General features: G+C 34.7%; 4 protein-coding genes across 7 annotated transcripts; 1 reads left to right on the forward strand and 3 right to left on the reverse strand.

Annotated features, from left to right (window-relative positions):
- Positions 1 to 495: 495 nt before the first annotated feature.
- On the forward strand, positions 496 to 7,398 carry LOC140806889 (AAA-ATPase At3g50940-like). The gene is made up of 3 exons (XM_073163411.1): positions 496 to 1,985; positions 2,201 to 2,618; positions 7,164 to 7,398. Exons 1-2 carry the CDS (start codon positions 1,029 to 1,031, stop codon positions 2,573 to 2,575), a joined length of 1,332 nt encoding a protein of 443 aa, XP_073019512.1. The 5' UTR covers positions 496 to 1,028; the 3' UTR covers positions 2,576 to 2,618; positions 7,164 to 7,398.
- LOC140806891 (phosphatidylinositol/phosphatidylcholine transfer protein SFH3-like) lies at positions 6,934 to 9,384 on the reverse strand. 2 transcript variants are annotated; one of them, XM_073163415.1, is made up of 7 exons: positions 9,156 to 9,384; positions 8,473 to 8,560; positions 7,879 to 8,145; positions 7,704 to 7,781; positions 7,517 to 7,618; positions 7,378 to 7,427; positions 6,934 to 7,278 (listed from the first exon to the last, which is right to left on the reverse strand). In XM_073163415.1, the coding sequence occupies exons 2-7, from the start codon at positions 8,533 to 8,535 to the stop codon at positions 7,179 to 7,181; spliced, it is 660 nt and encodes a 219-aa protein (XP_073019516.1). In that variant the 5' UTR covers positions 8,536 to 8,560; positions 9,156 to 9,384; the 3' UTR covers positions 6,934 to 7,178. The 2 variants fall into 2 exon arrangements, with proteins under 2 accessions (XP_073019516.1, XP_073019515.1); XM_073163414.1 differs by having other exon boundaries at positions 8,464 to 8,560.
- A 597-nt stretch (positions 9,385 to 9,981) lies between these two features.
- LOC140806890 (bifunctional nuclease 1-like) lies at positions 9,982 to 12,989 on the reverse strand. Of its 2 annotated transcripts, none has more exons than XM_073163413.1 (10): positions 12,718 to 12,989; positions 11,765 to 12,056; positions 11,340 to 11,510; positions 11,195 to 11,244; positions 11,042 to 11,098; positions 10,899 to 10,964; positions 10,741 to 10,815; positions 10,547 to 10,665; positions 10,320 to 10,411; positions 9,982 to 10,237 (listed from the first exon to the last, which is right to left on the reverse strand). In XM_073163413.1, exons 2-10 carry the CDS (start codon positions 12,054 to 12,056, stop codon positions 10,185 to 10,187), a joined length of 975 nt encoding a protein of 324 aa, XP_073019514.1. In that variant the 5' UTR covers positions 12,718 to 12,989; the 3' UTR covers positions 9,982 to 10,184. The 2 variants fall into 2 exon arrangements, with proteins under 2 accessions (XP_073019514.1, XP_073019513.1); XM_073163412.1 differs by having other exon boundaries at positions 11,765 to 12,064.
- A 1,925-nt stretch (positions 12,990 to 14,914) lies between these two features.
- LOC140807112 (polygalacturonate 4-alpha-galacturonosyltransferase-like) lies at positions 14,915 to 19,651 on the reverse strand. Of its 2 annotated transcripts, none has more exons than XM_073163817.1 (10): positions 19,346 to 19,651; positions 18,341 to 18,375; positions 18,204 to 18,263; positions 17,984 to 18,118; positions 17,811 to 17,877; positions 17,685 to 17,731; positions 17,149 to 17,483; positions 16,728 to 17,085; positions 15,940 to 16,527; positions 14,915 to 15,793 (listed from the first exon to the last, which is right to left on the reverse strand). In XM_073163817.1, the coding sequence occupies exons 1-10, from the start codon at positions 19,488 to 19,490 to the stop codon at positions 15,518 to 15,520; spliced, it is 2,046 nt and encodes a 681-aa protein (XP_073019918.1). In that variant the 5' UTR covers positions 19,491 to 19,651; the 3' UTR covers positions 14,915 to 15,517. The 2 variants fall into 2 exon arrangements, with proteins under 2 accessions (XP_073019918.1, XP_073019917.1); XM_073163816.1 differs by having other exon boundaries at positions 19,343 to 19,651.
- Positions 19,652 to 20,451: the final 800 nt, after the last annotated feature.

Genomic DNA, 20,451 nt, shown 5'->3' on the forward strand with positions numbered 1-20,451 from the left:
TCAGTTTTGGGGCTGGTGATGAAGATCGTTGTTCTTAGTTCTGATTTATGTTTTATATTCCGTTGCATCTGTTCAGACATTGTAATTTTATGGTTTTACATTTCCGCTGTTAATCATTTATCCTTGAGTTGTAACAGACAACGTTTAATATGAATAAAAGACTGGTTTCTGAAATTCTGTACTTCTGAGGCTTGTTGTTTTCGAATGAATATTTGAGAGCAACGCCGGTGTCAACCAACCCCCGTCTCGGGGCGTGACAAATTCAACTGAAATTTGAGTGAAATACTTTCGTATTTGTTTAAATATAATTCTGATTTTTTTTTTTTTTTTGATGGTAAAAATTAAAATTTGATGTGATGCAAATGAAATACAAGATTTTGATGATTATACTAAAACTATGAACGATTATTTGAATGCAAATGACATCATCGAATAAATATTTTTTATTTTTTTAAAAAAAAAGTAGGCCATGTTTAGAAATTTTTAACGAACAAGAGAGGTCGAGCTTTTGAATTGAGTTTTCAAGCAAGCACATCCAGTAGTCAGTGTCATGTTGATACGAAATCAGCTTCGAGTTTGTTTCTAATCCATAAAGGTAGAGAAATTTTAGACATTTACATGAACAAACACGAACTTTTTTACTCGTACTTTATAGTCTCTCGGTTGTTTGTATTTTCCACAGGATCATTTGCTTTGTCTTGCATTTTAAGGGTTTTTTTACCCTTGAAATAACATAATATAATTATGAAATCATTATGGAAATAATTTGAATATGCTATACTAAAAAAAAAAATCTAGTCGTCGGATCAAAGATCAAGTCCGCAGTTGGGCTTGGATCCAGCAGGTAGAAATTCGGGCCAAGACCAAACCTTGGATATCTAACAAAACCATCATCCACGAAGCCGCCATTCCATAAAATTCTAGTATAATCTAGGTGCCTTAAATCCCAAGAAACTGCGGTCAAGCTTAAATCGCACAAGGTGCCGCCAGAAGACAAAGTTACAAACAACCCGAAAAAATCCGAGAGGATGCATTTCTCATACGAATCTCTGCCCCCTCCGAACAAGATTCTGACAGCAGCGGCATCTGTAGCTGCCTCCATAATTCTCCTAAAATCCATTGTCAATGACCTTGTTCCTCCTCAGTTCCACACATTTCTCACTTCCTCCATCAAAAAACTCTCCACCAAACTCACTGTTGTCATAGAAGAATTCGAGGGCCTTACTTCAAATCAAATGTTTGAGGCAGCTAATGTATATTTGGGCACCAAAATCTCCCCCTCCACACAAAGAGTCAAGGTGAATAAGCCCCTGAAACAGGAGGAGTTATCCGTGACAGTCGATAATAACCAAGAAATCATTGATTTCCATGATGGGGTTAAGTTACAGTGGATCTTGCTGTCATCTTCCATCAAACGGGCAACTCAAGGGAACAAAAATGGCAATCAGAAAACCGAGCTACGGTACTTTGAATTGAGTTTTCACAAGAAATTTAAAGATACTGTGTTGAAAGTTTATTTGCCATACATATTGAGGAAAGCAAAGGAGATCAAGGAAGAAATAAAGACGGTTAGGCTGCATACCGTTGATTACAATGGCACAGATTATTGGAGCTCTGTTGTCTTGAACCATCCTGCAACATTTGATACAATGGCAATAGATTTTGATGTGAAGAAGGAGATGATTGAGGATCTGAATAGATTTGTAAAGGGGAAGGATTATTATAGGAGAGTTGGGAAGGCTTGGAAAAGAGGATACTTGTTTTATGGTCCACCGGGGACAGGAAAATCGAGTTTGGTGGCAGCCATGGCTAATTATCTCAAGTTTGATGTCTATGATTTGGATTTGAGAGAAGTACAGTGCAATTCAGATTTGAGAAGGCTGTTGATTGGCACAGCGAATCGGTCTATACTTGTAATAGAGGACATTGATTGCAATGTGGGAATGCAGAACAGAGAGACTGATAGCCCAGCAGCCGAGGACAAGGTATGTAAACACACAAGAAAATACAAAGGGAAGACTTGTCAACTAAAATTAACAGAAAATTTCAAGCATAACTTCATAAATACAACTTCAACACTTCCCCAATTAATTTTTTATTTGGCTTCCTATAAATCAAATTCCTAGTTCTGTTCCAGAATATTGGGGTCACCAAGAATGCGTTTAGACATTAACAAAATGAATCCTCTTCATGTTGCCAGATAACATTGTCGGGAATACTTAACTTCATTGATGGCTTGTGGTCGAGCTGTGGAGATGAGAGAATCATAGTCTTCACAACAAATCACAAGGATCGGTTAGACTCAGCCCTGTTGAGACCGGGTCGCATGGACGTGCACTTGGAGATGTCCTACTGCACATTCAATGGTTTCAAGATACTTTCAGCCAATTATCTGAGGATAGAGGAACACGGACAATTTGCTGTGATTGAGGAGCTTTTGACAAAAGTGAAGGTGACACCGGCTGAAGTTGCAGGAGAGCTCATGAAGAGTGAGGATGCAGATACTGCTCTATTATGTTGTATCAAACTCCTTTCGGACAAAGAAAAGATTCAAAGCAAAACTCAATACAGTTGATAGCTATTAAAGGAGAGCAGTCGTCGCATACTCTTATTACAAGGTGAAGATGCAGATTACACCCTATTGAATACTGAGCACATAGATTATCCAATTTTATTTATTTCTTGCTTAATTACTTTAATATCTTAGTCCCATATCATTGAAAATGCCTTAGTCATGACAAATCAGCAAACCAGTAGGGAAAATGTATCAATGACTAAAATCTAGTCCGAATTCACCCTGTGCAAAAGGGGGGAGTGTTGATGTTGAAATATTTCATAAAAACAAACCTGTAGAACCTAACATAACTTGATATGATTGCAAATATGCACTTAAGACTATCCCCCTTCCCTGAAGTTCAGATGGATGGAAGTGGAACCTCTTCAGGCATGGAACTTAAATCGTGTGAGTCATCGAAAATCAAACAATTCAATAACAAAAACAGTAACTCATAATGCCGAAAAAATGACAAATATCTATGTTGAGCAGCATATACCTTCACGTACACAATTGAGATATTCGGCACAGACTGTTTACATTGACATTTTCATTTCTAACCTCTGTTGAGGTTCGTGAGTTCTTAGTTCAAAGTCAGCAGTAAAAGGTGAATCCACTTCTATTTATTGTGAATTGATGGTCAGCATATGTTTGCAATATAAGTATAAATCTCGTCTTTTTTCGATGTTGAAGTCATAAAGCTTGCTTTTATTTGTGCACAATATATTAGTGATGTCAGGAGGTTTGTTCTGGTTGGCCACATATAAATTTGTGCCCTTAATGTTTCTAGGAATTCTTTATCTGTTTGAAGATGAATTTCGCTAACAGGATGCGTATACCTTGTCATCTATAGCACCATTTTGTTGAGAAGTGAATGGTGCTTTCTTTGGTCGTCATACATCCGCATGAACCAACTGTAGCTTATGTATGGGCCTCCAACCTTATTTTGTTCAAAAAGAAGCTTGGTGTGTTTCCCATCTTGATAGGTAACATGCTTAAATCTTTCTCCTATAATTTGGCTAAATCTTTCACCAAATTATTTTTATTCATAAACTGTATAGTAGCATGCCCCCTAGTAGTTAAATCCAAGACAAAACTTTTGTCTTGCATCTTGACTTTAAATGCCTATTCCTTCTGCATCTTTGATCTCACGATTTTTTTCTTCAAAAAACTCCTTGTAGCCTTTTTCCAACGATTGAGTAACACTCAAAAGATTTTGATTAAAATTAAGAATATATAAAACATTATAAATTACCTTCAAACCTGAGTGCACTTCAATTTCTACCGTTACTTTGCTTTTCAATTCAGTGTATTGTTTATTTCCAATACTAACTTTAGAAATGAAAGTCTCGTTAATCTCTCTTAAGACAACTCGATCATAAGTCATATGCTTTGTACAACAACTATCTATAAGCCAACTTTTTGTTCAATTATTGGTGGCAAGACATGATGCCACAAACAACTCATCTTCTTGATGTTGATTTTCAATAACTTTTGCTTTTTGTTGTTTAGTCTTGCATATTCTCTCTGCGTGACCTAACTGATCACACTTGTGACATCTTGCTTCTAGACTCCACCAATACTTATTTTGTGGATGATTGCTTTTTTTCAGTAGGGATGGTGTGGAAAGTCTCGAGTGTACGTTGCCATATTTTTTCTTGTTCTTGCCAACAATTTTGCCATCAAAAATGTTTTGTGATTTGGCTCAAAACACATCCTTCGTAAATGATTCTTGCCTCATGAGTCTCCTTTGTTCTATTGCCCGTATAGCATTCAACAATTCGGCCAAAGTAATATTTGAAATATCTTTTGAATTTTTCAATGAGAAAATTGTGGCTTCAAAGTTTTCATGAATTGCGGCCAAGAGCTTTTGAACTAATCTAGAATCAGAAAAACCCGTGCAGAGAATTCTGATTTTGTCGGCAATACTGAGAGTTTGTCATAATATTCATTGATCGTTTCTGATTCTTTCATCGCTTGCATCTCAAATTCGCGACTCAAATTCAGCACTTGCATCCCTATGATCCTTTCGCTTCTTTCATGTTCTTTCCTAAAAATTCCCAGATTTTCTTGGTTGTTTTTAATGTCACGATTCTGGTAAAACAGAAGTTGAGACTGTTGTAAACAAGATGACTTTTGCTTTTGATTTATTTATTTATTTTTGCTTATTCTTCTTTTGATTTTTTATTTGTGCAACCGTTGGATTGTGAGACAAATTTGGAATGTATTATTCTTGTTTAAGAGCTTCTCACAAATCCATAGCATCCTTATGCACTTCCATTTTAACGCCCACACTTGATAATTTGTTCCATCAAACAATGGCGGTGCAACTGTCGTGAAAGAATTTTCTAAATTCATTTTGAAAGTTTTTAAATCTCACAGATCTCTTAAGATCGTGACTCTTTATACTATTTTGTTGGATATTCGGCAATAAAATAAAAGAATAACACTGAGAAGAGATACAATAATAAAAAATAATTTTATTAAGCGACCAATGTTTATTTATAAAACATAAGAGATTTCTAACTAAAAGAAAATAGATAACAATTAGATCACTAACAAATATAATAAAAATATTATGAATCATAATGTAGATGAAACAAAATCAGTTTCTTGAGTCATCCAAATTAATAAAAGGAGTAGGTATCTTGTGAGATGATTTTACGAATCTTTATCTGAGAAACGGTTAACCTTACCGCTATTCACTATGAAAAATAATAATCTTAGCATAAAAAGTAATACTTTTTCATGGATGATCCAAATAAAAAATTCGTCTTACAAAATAAGACCCGTGAGACCGTCTCACACGAGTTTTTGCCTAACAAAAGATACACAATAATCCAATTTAGGTGATTTGTAACATAAAATACAGAGCTAGGTGTAAGAGCATAAGGCATTTGGTGCATTCATGCATAGAACCGAACGATTCACAAATTCCTCCTTGTCGCATTCACCATCTGTCTGCCTCCTACGAGGAAAACATTTTCTACAGAAAAACCAAAGGTTGGTTCTAATAGCAAATCTAAAGCCAATTTTACTCCATAGTATACATGTATGCTACCGCATTTAGTAACATCTCACTATAAACAATATCTAAACTTCCAAAATGAGTTAGTACGACATCGAGAGGACGTATCAAGGACGGGAGTCGAGGCGGAATACTCCCCAATGTTTCCTCATGATCATGGCATTCTTCTTTCCAGGATGTGGCTTAGTTGTTGACTTGTTGTGATCTCTCGAAAATAAATTTGAGGTCACCAGGCAATCTCCACCAGACCTTACCACCATGGTTTTTTCGAGATCACTAAATCTTCATACATAACCCATGACACCAACGGAAGCCAGACACCAAAAAAGACGAAGTATATCCGAAATTGAACTCACAAGTCTCAGTCATAATACATAGGATGATACAGAAATGCATCATTTGACAAGAATTTCTTAAGTCAACAAATAATTGGATTAAGGTACTGAACATATGGCGAACACTCCAAAAACACAAGGACAGACTGTCGGATCTCACATTCTGTACCCATAAATGATAAGTGATAGATAATGGAATGTCATTGTGGAGCAGAAATCATGAATCTGACCATCATTTGGTAGCAATGCTTTTCCTTTCCATCCTTGTTTTGCGATAATATTAATCAGGTCAGGTTATTTGACAAGGTCCCCTTCCCAACCCAACTCTTTGCAACGATATTTCCAAGCGTAAGGTCACAACCCAAGCCGATAGTTTGTCAGGCCATAAAAACAAAACAAGAACTAAAAAGTAAGCTTATGTAGAAACATATACAGCACAATTGCATACAGTGATGAGGCAGGAGAATACCCCAGTTTTAGAACGAATTGACAATTAAAAAATATAAGATATCAAAGTCTTAGATTGATAAGGCAGGACCATTCATGTTGGAACTTCATTTGGTTTATTTAATTTTTTTCCTCATCCCCAATTAATTTGGTATTCAATTGGCTTAGTTGGGACTTCTATTCGATCAGGCATTTCGTGTTTAAATTGTGTTTCATTGATGCATGATGCTGATGATAAATGTAGACTAATATTAATTTAATTTTTTTATTAAAAAAATCAAATATAAATAAAACAGGTCATACACATCTGAAATTGTGGTGATATAGTTGGATGAAATAAATGTTAATTTAGGCAAGCATCAAAAGCTGGACATAAAATTTCAAGAAATGCCACAATCCATCAGAAAGTGTGAATGTCACCACATTGATTTTCGTTCACAATTAGCATGAAAGAATAAAGCAGTCAGCTAACGAAATAAATTTTACCCCTTTAATACACTAAATAACAAAGCATCAAAACTAAAGTACAGTAAGCATTGATGCATCATCAACCTCCACACCAAGAGATCTACTGAGAAACAATTCAGTTTAATGTACCAAGTTGAATCAGTTTTGCGACCATACAGTATGCTATGGGAATATTTGATAAAATAAATATGTACACATAGTTACAACTTCGAGTTAATTCAATGGTGCATAATTTTTCAATTTTCTACCAACAGAATCTGGTTAAATGTACCAATGAAGTGTCATTTCTACCTTAAATTTGAATTTGCTAAGGTACCGTTTATTTCTTCAGGCTTCAAGCTCCTGACTAAGCAATGGATATGTCTTTCCATGGTCCTTTGTCTGACCTGAGGCAGCCTCCTTCAAGCTTACAGTTACAACTCCCACCAAGAAAATCCGGAAGCTCACTGAACACCAATGATTTCATTAGAATAGCAGCAAGGTCATGAGAAGATTGAACGAATTAGAGTAAATAAATTAAGCAGAATCCCATAAACTCATCTTACCTTTTGTGAATCATTTCAAGCAATTTGGTTTGATACTTGTTGCCAATGACCTAAGAATTTGGATAATATCATATTAAGTCTATTAATTTATTGACTCGTGGAAAAAATGCACGTTTTTTATACAAGTATTTTCATATACCTGAATCTTGGATTCTGTTTCAGAATCGAGAAAGCATTTTATAGTACTCCAAAGTAATTTAAAGCCAGGGCCAGCATTTATGATAAGCATTTGAGAAATGGTCTGCATATATCAGGCAGCGATGATAAGCTTTATCATGGAATATAACTAAGATCGAAACAAGTGTATCAGAAAAAGTTAGCATTACTTCCGGATAATTGTCACTATTAATATTGCGGAGCTGCATAAGGACATTTTGCACAGGTCTTGTAAAACTCTTCAAGCTCTGATCAGCAAAACAAACAGTACCGAGCCAAATTATCATAATTTTTTCAAAATCATAGAAAGTACAAAGCACAACTAGTAGGAAGAGAAGTACTTACCACGCCTTCCACATCAAGAATCACCAAATTTCTGTTAACGTGTCTGTTTGCAGCGATAGAGCAAGCAGGAAACCTGACCCTATGAGTTTTCTCGTAATCCTGGACTTGGTATTTGACATATCGATCTAAAGTGGTGACTTGCATTAATCTTTCGAAATCAAGCTTTCCCAATCTTTCAATGTAGATTGGTCTTCCTTCCTTGTCTACGCCGTGATAGCCCTGAGGGTAATATTTTTGTACTTCATTCAATTCCTTAAAGTCAAAGTCCTGGAGATGAAACATTAAGTTCAAGAATTACAAAGCATTTCAAAAAGGCAGAGAAGAACACATTGAGAACTTTACCAATTTTGACATGAGCAATGAAATATTTGGACAAGATTCTAAAAATAAAACAAATGCTGTGTTCATATGACCAATCTTTCTATCTTTTAAAAAATAAGTAATTATAAAATCAAATAATCATCAAGGACGAATTATTTGTATCCTCGTCGTGAAACCTTAATACAAAAGCAAAATTTGGATGAATGGCATATAAAAAACAATGTGTCAGGATGCGACAACCGTGAAGAGCAGAGCCGAAGTCACCTTCATTACCGTGTTAACACCAAAACTTTTCCTCCAATTAAACATCTCTGTCAACGAGCTCTGTTCCTCCATCGACACTCTATCCGATGTTCACAATCTGATAAGCACGAAGCATTAATAATATCAATTTCGATGTTGATGAAACCATACACAAAAGTTCCCGATACCAAGGATGATAATCAAAAAGTTTTTAGATGCCATGTTGAGTTGGATAGAGACAGCATAAAAACAGGTACTTGAGGCCGCACTCCAATAACTTCACTTTCAAAACAAGTTTGATGAATATTATATGGAAACGTAAAGAGCCATTAATTCCAGAATATTAATCAGCGCAAACTTATAATCAGACAAAATTGAATTTTGAAGTATAGCACCGAGACATTCGTGTAAGCAACCACCGAATTACTCGAAAGTACAAAACAGCCCAAATTTGTCGAACACAAATCGAAACTGCTGATGAACACAAAGCTGATTACATACACACGAATTCGAAACGGAATCTCAAAAATTTCAATCTTAAACCGTGAAACTCCATCACAACGCAAAATAACAGGAATTCGAAAAAACATATACAGTAAAACACACACACACACACACACAAAATTGATATATCAAATACCAAATCATCAACAAACAAAAGCAGTAACACAATAATCGGAGTAAAAAAAACAAAGAAATCAAAAGCAAGATACCGAGTAACAGGAGGAACCGTAAGATGCAGCGAATTGTGTAGAACTCTGTTTTTTGTACTTGGATGGAATGGAGATGTCAGCGCTTCAAAAAGGTTGACGAGGCGTACACGTAGCAGAATCCTTGTGGGCCGCTCTTTTGGCGGGAATATACCTCGGAATATGAATTCCGTTCATGTGTTTGCGATGGTACGTTACCGTCAAATGGATGCGTGTTCAGTTTTTATCCTCTCTGTCATGCAAAAAATGTATAGCATTAATTAAATCAAATAATCATTAATAAAATATTAATACTTTCAAATTAGTAACAAACTATTATTTAGCCACGAAGTATATGATTTGGATTGGAATTCTCGATGATTAGTAGTTTTTATTTGTAGAATTATAATTAAAACATAATTTTGTTTCGGTCATTTAAGAATTAGAACGAGAAAACGTTAATAAGACAAAAACTTTGTGAGACGGTTTCATGGATCGTATTTTATGAAACATATCTCTTATTTGAGTCATCCATGAAAAAATATTACTTTTTATGCTAACATTATTATTTTTTATTGTGATTATCGATAGAATTGATCCGTCTCACAAATAAAAATTCGTGAAATCGTCTAACAATAGACATGCTCTTTTACCAAAAATTCATCAAGATAATATCTGTAAATCGATTTAGAAATTTATATAACCTTTTATTTCAAAACTCTATAATTTTTTTTAATAAAAAAACAAAAAGTCACCCTGGGTATTCCCCCCTTTTAATTAATATTAACCCCAAGTTTACACGTCCGATAGATGAGAGAGACTTGACTAGAAGCAAACAGAGCCATCGAAATGATCTTAAACATCCAGGAAATTCAACAATAAACGAAATATTCAATCGTTTAAATACAATTCTGCATTATATTACACAGCACAGATACTTATTATTATCCATACAACATACACACATATATACATGTAACTGAGAATGGCTTGACAAAGTGATTGTTATGTACGCTTCGTATCCGTCCTCTCTTTGTTTGAACAACTATAGTTCTACGGCCAATTCTTCTTCGTTCGAAGTTGACTCAGCTTATCCCTCCACGAAGCTGCCCAAAATATGATGTTATTGAATTGTTGCAAGCCGCAAACTTTTTTCAGCAAATTAAAACTGAATGTAAGATGGAGTACCTGCATCCCGGTAACGTTCCTCAACCACAGCAACCATCATATTCCGTACTAGATCAAACTCCTTTGTGTCAATACATGGCTGCCCAGTAGGTCTACGTCAAGAAAAGCTTAGTTATTACCGTTTGGAACTGATGCAATCGATTCAAATTCGAGTTCTTCCAGAAAAAGATGATAGTTCTTAAACCATGCTTGCCAATTTCAAGTTCCTTTAGGATATCATTTCATACCTGTCAAGTTCGGTAAACAATCTGCCATCAGACACAGAACTCCTAACAGACACCTTGGGTGTCTCCATAACCCTCACGCCATCGTTGTAAGCCAAGAATTTGTTCACTTGTATTGGCACCTGTAGTAATAAATAGTAGGCTAGATGAGTTAGCCCATTTAATGTTTAAATGAATGTAGATTTTAGAATTATTACCTTGAATCTGACAGCAATATTGATTGCATCCGAGGGTCGGAGATCAAATCTGACACTCTCCGCTTCATTATCCAACTTCAATCAGAATAAAATAATTAATCCACGGATAAACTACCAAGGGTAAGAAGAAGAAGAATATCCATAATTCAATCACTTACCTTTGAAAGATGCAGCTCAGCAAAATATGCCTCGTGTACCCTCTTGGTGATACGTACGAGCTTCACCTGAAAAAGAAGAAGATAATTCAGTGCTGAAATGCTCATAAAAATGAAAATAACAATAGCTTGTATTGTCAACTCACTGTATAGCCCATCTTCTCAATCATATCTTTCACCACTTGATACATGGTGGGCCGAGCCTGAAAATTTATTGAAAATTTAGCATCTTACTGAAACCCGAAAAATATCTGTTGAATTTAGGTACCAAAACAAGAAAAAGCAGGGACTCTTACTACCATTTGAACATTGCGTACAGCTGCCATGAGTAGCACACTTGGCATTTCCACTGTAATGAACGCCACAAGAATCAAGAATAACGAGAAAATAAGAACTAAAAACAAATTTGCAGTCAGGAAAAAATTGGTCATATTAATATCTTACAAACTATTATAGGGAGTAGGAGGCCAGTCCCATCTTCCATCTTCAAAACTATTGCAGGATGTGGAGCATAATCCGGCAAACGACTTCCCTGAGGATTATTATGGACACATCTCAAATGCCCACCATCTCTCATCTTTATCATGAAACCATCCGAGCCACTTTTCACCTCAACTATTACAAGCAATAAACGGATGTTAGATTTATAAATACCAATTTCCACAATCATATTAAAATCCACCTACAAGTATAGGAGCTCGCCAGATATACACTAAAAGAATAATTCTCCCATCTTGAAGCTTTCATACAGAGTATTTTTCCCGAAGACATGCAAATTATAATAAGATAAAAGATGGAAAAAACCAAATTTTTTCTAATTTCAACAAGGTTTAGGCATGCGATTATGTGCAATAATTAACTCCACATACCAGCTTCAATCACACTAGAATTAACATAATCAGCATCATTTTCATTGGAATTTCCAGCCATGCTACCATTATCATTTGAGGATGAACTGAAACTACACCGAATAGATATGCCTTTCTTAAAACTCCGTCGAAAACCTGTGTCTGTCTTGCCACTTTGGAACCCTTTAAGAACCCATTGCCCACCTTTAAAGACTTTATCTTTCAGCAAAGGTGAATTGACAGGTGCTGAGTAGACTCCAGTCTGTTTCGATCCGACTACGGGGCAAACAACAGGGCCTTGAAGCGAAGCCATCTAGAATCCTTTCAAATGCATCAGAACAATATACAGAGTAAATATCAAATTTTTACAAGCCTAAAATGTTAATATGGATCAAATGAACAGAGACTTGAATATAACTCATAAGTGTGTCATATTTGAATGATAGTTAAAATCCGCCGGCGGATAATCATGATACAACATACAGTCAGATACTCAAATATTCAGTCCAAGGTTCAGCAATTCCGAAACTTGTTTCAGTGAAAATTTCAAGAGAGAGCTCAACGTTGACTGGATAGGGGGAATTCAATTTCGTCATAAATTTCTTATCCTATTATCCTCAAATTAAGCTATGATTTATTAACCATAATACATAACAAGGAATGAATCGGTAGCAATCTTAAATTTCTGACACAACAGAAAATAAAAGCCGGGACCGATTGAAGCACTCTCAAAGCTTCGCCAGTCAAAACACATACTTAACTGAATCATCGTTCGATTCACAAGTTAAACACGTCTTCAAACAATAAAATCTCGTAGTTTCTCTTCTCTATTTCTCAAGGTTCATCATCCTTCATTTCATTTTTTAACATACAAAAACAGTCCATGGAAGAATCATCCAAGATTTAGATATACCAAGAACCACCACCAAAAAAAAAACTTTCTTTCTCTATGCATATAAATGACACACACACACCTTGAAAATAAAAATGCTCTTCAAGTCTCAGCAATCACCAGAAACCCACCAAAATCCGCAGCTTAATTCCTACAAACCTAGAAACTGTGAGAATTCCATGGATTCAGGGACAAGAAAAAATTGATATGGGGTCAAAAAATAATAAGAGCAAGGGAAAAAATAAGGAAGAGGAAAAGAAAACTGCGGAGAGGAATGGAAAGTTGATGACTGAGAGTAGAGACGATAATGTAAGAGAAATTGGCGAGTGTGAGAAATCGATCAGAAATAATTTTTATCAAAGGAGACCGATTGGTAGAGGTATTATATAAGCAAGCACAGCTAAAATAATTTTTTTAAAAAAATTATAAAATAATGTTATAAATATAATATATTAAATTTCTTAAAATTATCAAAAAATTATTATAATTTTATGTTATAGATCTTTATTATGAATTTCAAATATAATATCTTCATAATACAGGGACATATTTCTTTGCTTTATTTAGATTTAATCCCAATATTTATAATAATTATATTTAAATTTTAAATTGATTTATTATCTTATGTTTAGGATTTTATATTTCATATACAATAAAATCAATGACATGCTTTCTTTGTTTGTATCACAATTATTTTAATAACTTGTAAAAAAAATTTATTTTGTTTATTGACTAAGTTAATAAATATAAATGAATTTTTAATCAAATAATTAAGAATCATTAATTCATTCTATACATAACAGAATTGTCAGTTTATCGATAATTAATATCCTTTTAATTAAAATTTGTACAATTCCGGAGTTATTATTATTTATAGATATCATTTTCACGCAATCATTAAATTAATTACCCTCATGTTTCAAGTAATGTTATGTTAATTAAAATGAATCAAACTGATCGAGCCATTTAAAGAAAATGAAAGTTTTAATTCTGTTCATGAAAAAATTAAAGCAGTTTTGTCTTGAAAGCGTTAGATATTTCATGTGGGGGACCGTTCTTGGAGAGAAGAAAACAATCTGTATGTATGGGGCTTTCATTATATTTGTATTATTATTATTATTATTATTATTATTATTATTTAAAGTGAGGATGGAATTCGCAATCGTTATCTTTTCATTCTTATAAAATAAATTCACGGACTAACGCAATAAAATACAAATATTTTAGCCAAGTAAATCATGCACTGAACAACCATGTACAACATTTTTGATGGGTAATGACTCAATTTAATTATTCAATTCATTATCGATGTCCAAATTAATTATAAAGGCTCAAGCCAACTATACGCAAAAAAAATCTATAAATAAGGAAAGATTCTCATTATTCAAAAGGCTTATGATTTTATGCTCAAACTTTTTAGCTCTCAAATAACCTCTTTAAATTATTTTCTAACTTGACCGTCAGAGTGTTTACGCCGGACAAATTCTTGTGCCTCTAACATTTGTTTGTGACGCATGTGATAATCCTTGAAAATTTCTCTCTCTCAGCTACTTGACTAGTTTACGAGCTAGCTAGAATATCTTCAACGATTACTTGGATCTGTTTACGTACCTACATAATAATCCAGATAATCACAATTTCCGCTACATCAATGCTATTTCTTTTGATATGTATCATGCGCCCGTGTGAGGGGTTTCATCGCAGGTTTTCACAACGAGTTGGAGGGGTCGGATATTTCATATGCTAGAAATTCTTACGAACAAATTTAATTTATATTCTATATATAATTTAATCAAATATATAAAATAATCTATGAAATTTATTTACCATAGAAATGGAATGTTTGGACGGTAGTAAACTGGTTATGTATACAATGTACGTGTACAACAATATTATTTCATAATCTGGATAAGGGGTCATAGTCGTCCAAACCCATCAAAATTCAAGTCCTCGTCCGCAATAACATCACAGCCGCACAATATTTATCATCCAGCATTCGGCTATTCATATTGGTTTATCTGATAAGTACTTTTTAAAATTTTACGACATAAATATTTAGATAAATGATTGACTTGAAATTTAATAATATAGGCCACTTAAAAAGGTCATTTATAGTCTCCTTCGACCTTAGCTCCCTAAAACAAATAAAATATACGATCACCGTTTCCAATTTTTTTTCCCAAACTCCGTTTTCAAACCACTTTTACATCTCTACATGATTATTACTGTAAATTCAGTTTTTATTGTAAATATTCCGACACTGGTAATAACAAAGGAGAAGATCTCAACATAATTTTTTTGATTCAATGGGATATATAAAGAGATGTTACAGCCTCAGACGTCAGAAAGTTGCGTACATAGGAAAACAGATATCGAGTGCAGAAATACAAAAATCGGTGCACAAGTTTGTCAAAGATAATGTGCTGTCACAATTGCCAAAAAATATGTTAATGTCATGAATTTGATAGCTACAATAATCTTTCAAGAATCGAAATATTTTTCGTTTTGAGGATTGGATGATGTCCACCCACTGGAGTTAGAATTTCTGAATATAGAAAGTTTGACAGGAATTAGAGGCCAGATGACGAAGGCTGTGTCCAAAGAATACTTCAACCAAATATAAATCCCACATCTCCCCAGAAGATGTAATCACAAATTGAATCCGGTATGGGACATCAAATTGAGTTCATAAAAAACACGATTTAACAAAATTAATGGAATCATATAGAAGAATAAGGATATGTAAGAATGGACAAAAGGAACTCATCTTGATCGATAGCTTTCCGTATTTAGCTAGTCAGAGGTATTCATTACTCACCACACCATAAAGCTCAGAGAAGACCATTAATAAGCAATGCCAGCCCCTCGACTTTGTTATTCAGTCATTCACTTATTTTGCAGTTGCGTACGTAAGGATGATCATATTTTATGTACTTGGTCCAATATGGCCTGTACCTATTCATTGCTAACTCAAGCCACGGTTTCATATTCCCATTGTAATGCACAACAGCTGCATTCTCAATTTCGGACCGATCAATGCTTGGATTATAACCCAAACCAAGAACATGCCATGACTTTTCAAGTGGATGTATAAGCCCATAAAAAGTAATCAGACCTGGAGGCAGTGTCCCTAGCTTCCAAAGGACCCTGTCTTCATTCTAAAGCAAATGAAGAAAAGGGGAAAAAACAAAAGAAGGAATTGAGAACGTTTCGTAACCAGGAAGTAATTGTCATAAAAGATAGCACTGAAGTTTCGTAACCAGCAAAGTTTTAAAACGGGAAAAGGAATAATATAAGAAATTACCATATTCTGCCATTTGTGGTATATGCCAGTTATATCCTTAATCTTCCACTCTTTGAGATCGAACATGTTCATTCCGTACGCCCACCCACAAGCATTTGGATCAAAATTTTTTGCTATATGAGGATTGGAAAAGTTTAGGTACTTATCAAACCGATGAAAGCTCTCACCACAGGTTTCAACTGCACCATTAACTTTTCCCTGAAGATCTACTTCCCACAATCCAGTCAAGTCTTTCTGAACAACAATGTCATCATCGAGGAAAAGAATTTTATTCAACTTGGGATAAACTTGTGGGAGATAAAACCTGAGGTGGTTAAGCATGGATAGGTACTTAGGATTCCTGTATTTTAGGTTCGAAGAACCGGCAGAAAGCGTGGTAGGATGAGCAGCCTTGAAGTAGTACTCTTTCATGGCGGCAGACTCCAACTGACGTAAAACGGGGCAATAGGAAGAGTTAAGCCACTTGAATTCATCGACATTTTCAACATGGATGGTAGCTTTACCAGGCGGGTTCAAGAGAAACCACATATTCATTGCTCCAAAGTTTAGCTTATCAGTAACAAGATGGAAAACATGCTTCTCAGATTCCTGCAGATCGTACAAGCACAATGCATAGCGTCAGAAGAATGGATCAATAGTTTGATAACGACCCGAAGAGGAAACTAATAGTAGTAGGAAGCGACAACAGCCCACCCAACCCCAACCCCCCCCCCCCCCAACCCCAAAATAATAATAATAATAATAATAATAAAGGTTCCATAATTTTACTTCAAAAGCACCATAATGACCTTGGCATTCATGATGGTTGAATTGACAACCACAGAAACAGCAAGAACATTGTCAGAGAAAAGGGCATAATGGTAGAGACTGGGATTTTCCAGATTTTCACTCTTCGGGAACTTTCTTTTTTCTTGTGGAAGGAGGTAGTAATCAATTGTCAAGCGCAGTGACAAACAGTGAAGTCCATTTGGGATTGTCTTTGCTGCTATTTGGCTTAGGAATGTGCTTTGCTTTTTTAGAATCCGGACTTGCTCGTCTGCAGACTGCAGCATGGCTCTTAGTTTCCCAGTGACAAGCTTGCAATCATACAATTGCTCCCTGGCTTTGGCGAGGACTTGGCCCATTGCTTTAATTTTTTCAGGTGCACTGGAAAACTTGGAGAATAAGCTAGAGTTCAAGACTGTATAAGAAAATAACCATGCATCTTACCTGCGTTGCAATTCAGAATCAGCAGTTGCGTCTCCCAATGAACGCTGACTTTCTTTGAGACGGTTCTGTAACTCATTGGCCAAGTTGGTCTTGTTCTTCATCCTTGCAAGACTTGTGTACACCCTTGCCATTATCATTTGATCTCGTATCAAGCGCACATTTGAATCAGAATTTTCATTCTCGTTTTCTTTCCTCCATATGCTATATTTCCCTAAAACTGCAGAATCAACTAAATTTGAATGTTCAATAGCTGCATTTTCAAGCTTTACATTCACGTCATCGTCTTGCTTTACCAAATCAGCAGCACGCTTTTCTCGTCTTTTTTCTCTCAGTTGCTGCATTTTGATTTCATAAATAATCCTAAAGCTCGAGATCATCCAGGTACAGAAATTTCAAAATAGAGAAGTGCAAACTTAAAGGGCGGTACTTTTTTTGTTCTTTCAATAAAAGGAAACAAAAATCAATTTCATCACAAAAAAAGTAATAGGACAAAGTATCAATAGCACTATCATCCAAAAGTGAGTCCTGGGACTTACCCTTCTGACTAGCATAGCAGGAGTTTCAGTAGGACGAGAATCACCGTCTGCATAAAATAACATGCGCGAGTCAATTATTTCATATTTACACACAATGCATCAAGCGAATTTCTAGAAAGTTAGTACCATTTGAAGTGTACTCCTGCTTGCCTCTAGATGTTTCTTGCCTTGTATTTGAAGCCAATCCAGTCGACTTACATCACAAATATATAAAGAAAAAGGCATAAGCATCTTTCAAATGATAATGTTCTTCAACCACAGGAAAGCAACAGGAGCAACATGTTTATGCTCATCCTGACCTCAGCAAAAGTGACATTATCAGTAGCAGTTTCCAGCCCAAAAAATTTCCATGAAGCAGACGTATTGTTCTTTCTGAAAAAATCTACACTTAAGGGTCCTAAATCAGCAGTGCTGGCTTTAATGACATCCATTACCTAAACAATGTGGAAATTTTCAATTACTGACAAATCATAATATACTAATTGCTTTGAGAACACATTCATCAAATCAAAAACTTGCCTCTTTTGAGAAGAGAGATTTTAGATGTTGCGAAGCCAGCCTCTGTCTCCAATTAAGATCCTGTACAAAACGCGCTTTATGTTAGGTCTAACTCTAATCCAAAGATACATTACAATGATGTATGTATAAGAAGGCACCTGTCCACTAGAATCCATTGAAAAGTCATTTTGGCCTGCAGAACACCAGATACGAGTTTCAGTTAAATGTAAACACGGAGAATTGATTAATAGCTAAGTGACAAGCGACAATGCAAGTGCGCAAACAGAAAGAAATTAAAAATGCCAACGCTTGTCCATCCTCTAGCTCTCCGAGTGAGAACTAGCTCATCCCAAATTTATGTCTTCAGTTGACAATAAATTTTACACAGAACTGCCAATCAGTGAATGACAATGACTACAGCAGTGTAACATTAACATTTTACTTTTCTTTGAAAGTAGATAAACTAATATCGAGAATATTTTATCAGATCTCTAAAAAGATTACTCGAAATGTTTCATCATTGGCACTATCCAGATCCTCTCCCATCAGAAATTACGCCTGCTGAACTAACCACCACTAAGAAAATCGCAATCTGCAATTTTCCTATTTATCCAATCGACAATTCAATGCACTGACGTTCTGTATTATATATTTTTTTTTATTTTTGCAATGAAGATTGGTGCTGTTTCTGAACGTAAACGTACAACACAATTTACAACTATTGTCCCCATTTTCAGCTGCCCCGCCACAACTTGAAACAAAATTCCCGTCCAATAAACAACGAAAAGGATGATTCATTTGACCTGCAAACTGTTTTCTGCGATTTCTCGAACTTTTCACAAAACAATTTTGCAGATGTCAACAAGCATTATATCAGTTGGACAATTTTCCTGGCTATCGTCACCAGAGTTTCCAACTAGGTGACAAAATAGAATCACCCCAATTTTTGAACTGATGCAAACTTGGAATAACAAAAAATTTCACCAAATTAATAAATTCAAAAAAATTTAACATTCCAACAATTGACACACAAGCACTCCCATCAAGCACATCATTAAACAAATGTTTGGGAGCCCCAACTGCAAACCAGCAATCCAGATGCCTTAAATCTCGACTTCAAACAAAAAAAATCATTCAAATCGATCATCATAGAAACTCACCACCAGAAGAAGGAGCGAAGAGGCCACGGCCTAAGAACAAGATGGAGAAAGTAAGGAGAGAAAATATGAAGATGAGAACAACGGGGAAGCGAGTAGCCTTATTCCTGGGGGTTCCCGCACCAGATAATAATCCTCCCCGAATCGCCATGTCCAGTCCACAGACCTCAAAAATTTCACCAATCAGAGAAAAATGGAGACATCATAATCAAAGATGGTGAGAATGATGGGAATCAAAGGAGATCTTGGATAGTCGGGTTTCATGTGCGTGCGCCACTGTGTGAGAGAGAATAAAAATGGATCTGAAAATCGGATTGCCTTGCCAGAGTAAATAATAAAATTGTTATTTACTTTTATACCCTTCAATAATAATGAGAAAAGGTACTTGGAATCTTTGGTAATTTGAACATTATTACAAAATGTTCTCAAAATACCAATTTTTTTCCCCAAAAAAATAATTAGATCACAATAAACTCACTTGATTTTTCTTATTTGTTTTAAATCCATAGAATCATTTATTATACACACTAGTAAAAGATGCAGACATATTATAATAATAATATTATTATTTTTAATTTGATCAAATAATATTAAACGATTAATACGAAATTATTTTCAATTTATAAGAGTTGTTCAATTTAAAATAGAAGTTTTGTTTAGATTTTTTTCCTATGTAAAATATGGAGTGCTTTGATTAGGTTTTTAGTAGGGTAAGAAGGGTGTAAAATATAGAGTGATTTGAGGAGATTTTTAATATGGTAATAATGATAATTATGAAATTAAATATTTTGATGTAGTTACTCTAAGGGTCTCACACTTAATAATATATATACTAGTAAAAGATGTACATGCATTGCATGTGCTGTCATTATTTTTAATTTGATCAAATAATATTAAATAATAACACAAAATTATTTTCGATTTAGAAAAGTTGTTCGACTTAAAATGGAAGTTTTATTTTGATTTTTTTCTATTTAAAATATTGACTTGAAAATGTTTTTAGTATGTTAAGAAGGATAATTATGGAATTAAATATTTTGATGTTCTCAAAGATATTTATTCTAAAGCTCTCACACTTAATATAATAGTATATATATATATTATATTTGTTT

Source organism: Primulina eburnea, chromosome 12 (assembly GCF_022965805.1).
Source record: "Primulina eburnea isolate SZY01 chromosome 12, ASM2296580v1, whole genome shotgun sequence".
In the NCBI taxonomy this organism is placed as follows: domain Eukaryota; kingdom Viridiplantae; phylum Streptophyta; class Magnoliopsida; order Lamiales; family Gesneriaceae; genus Primulina; species Primulina eburnea.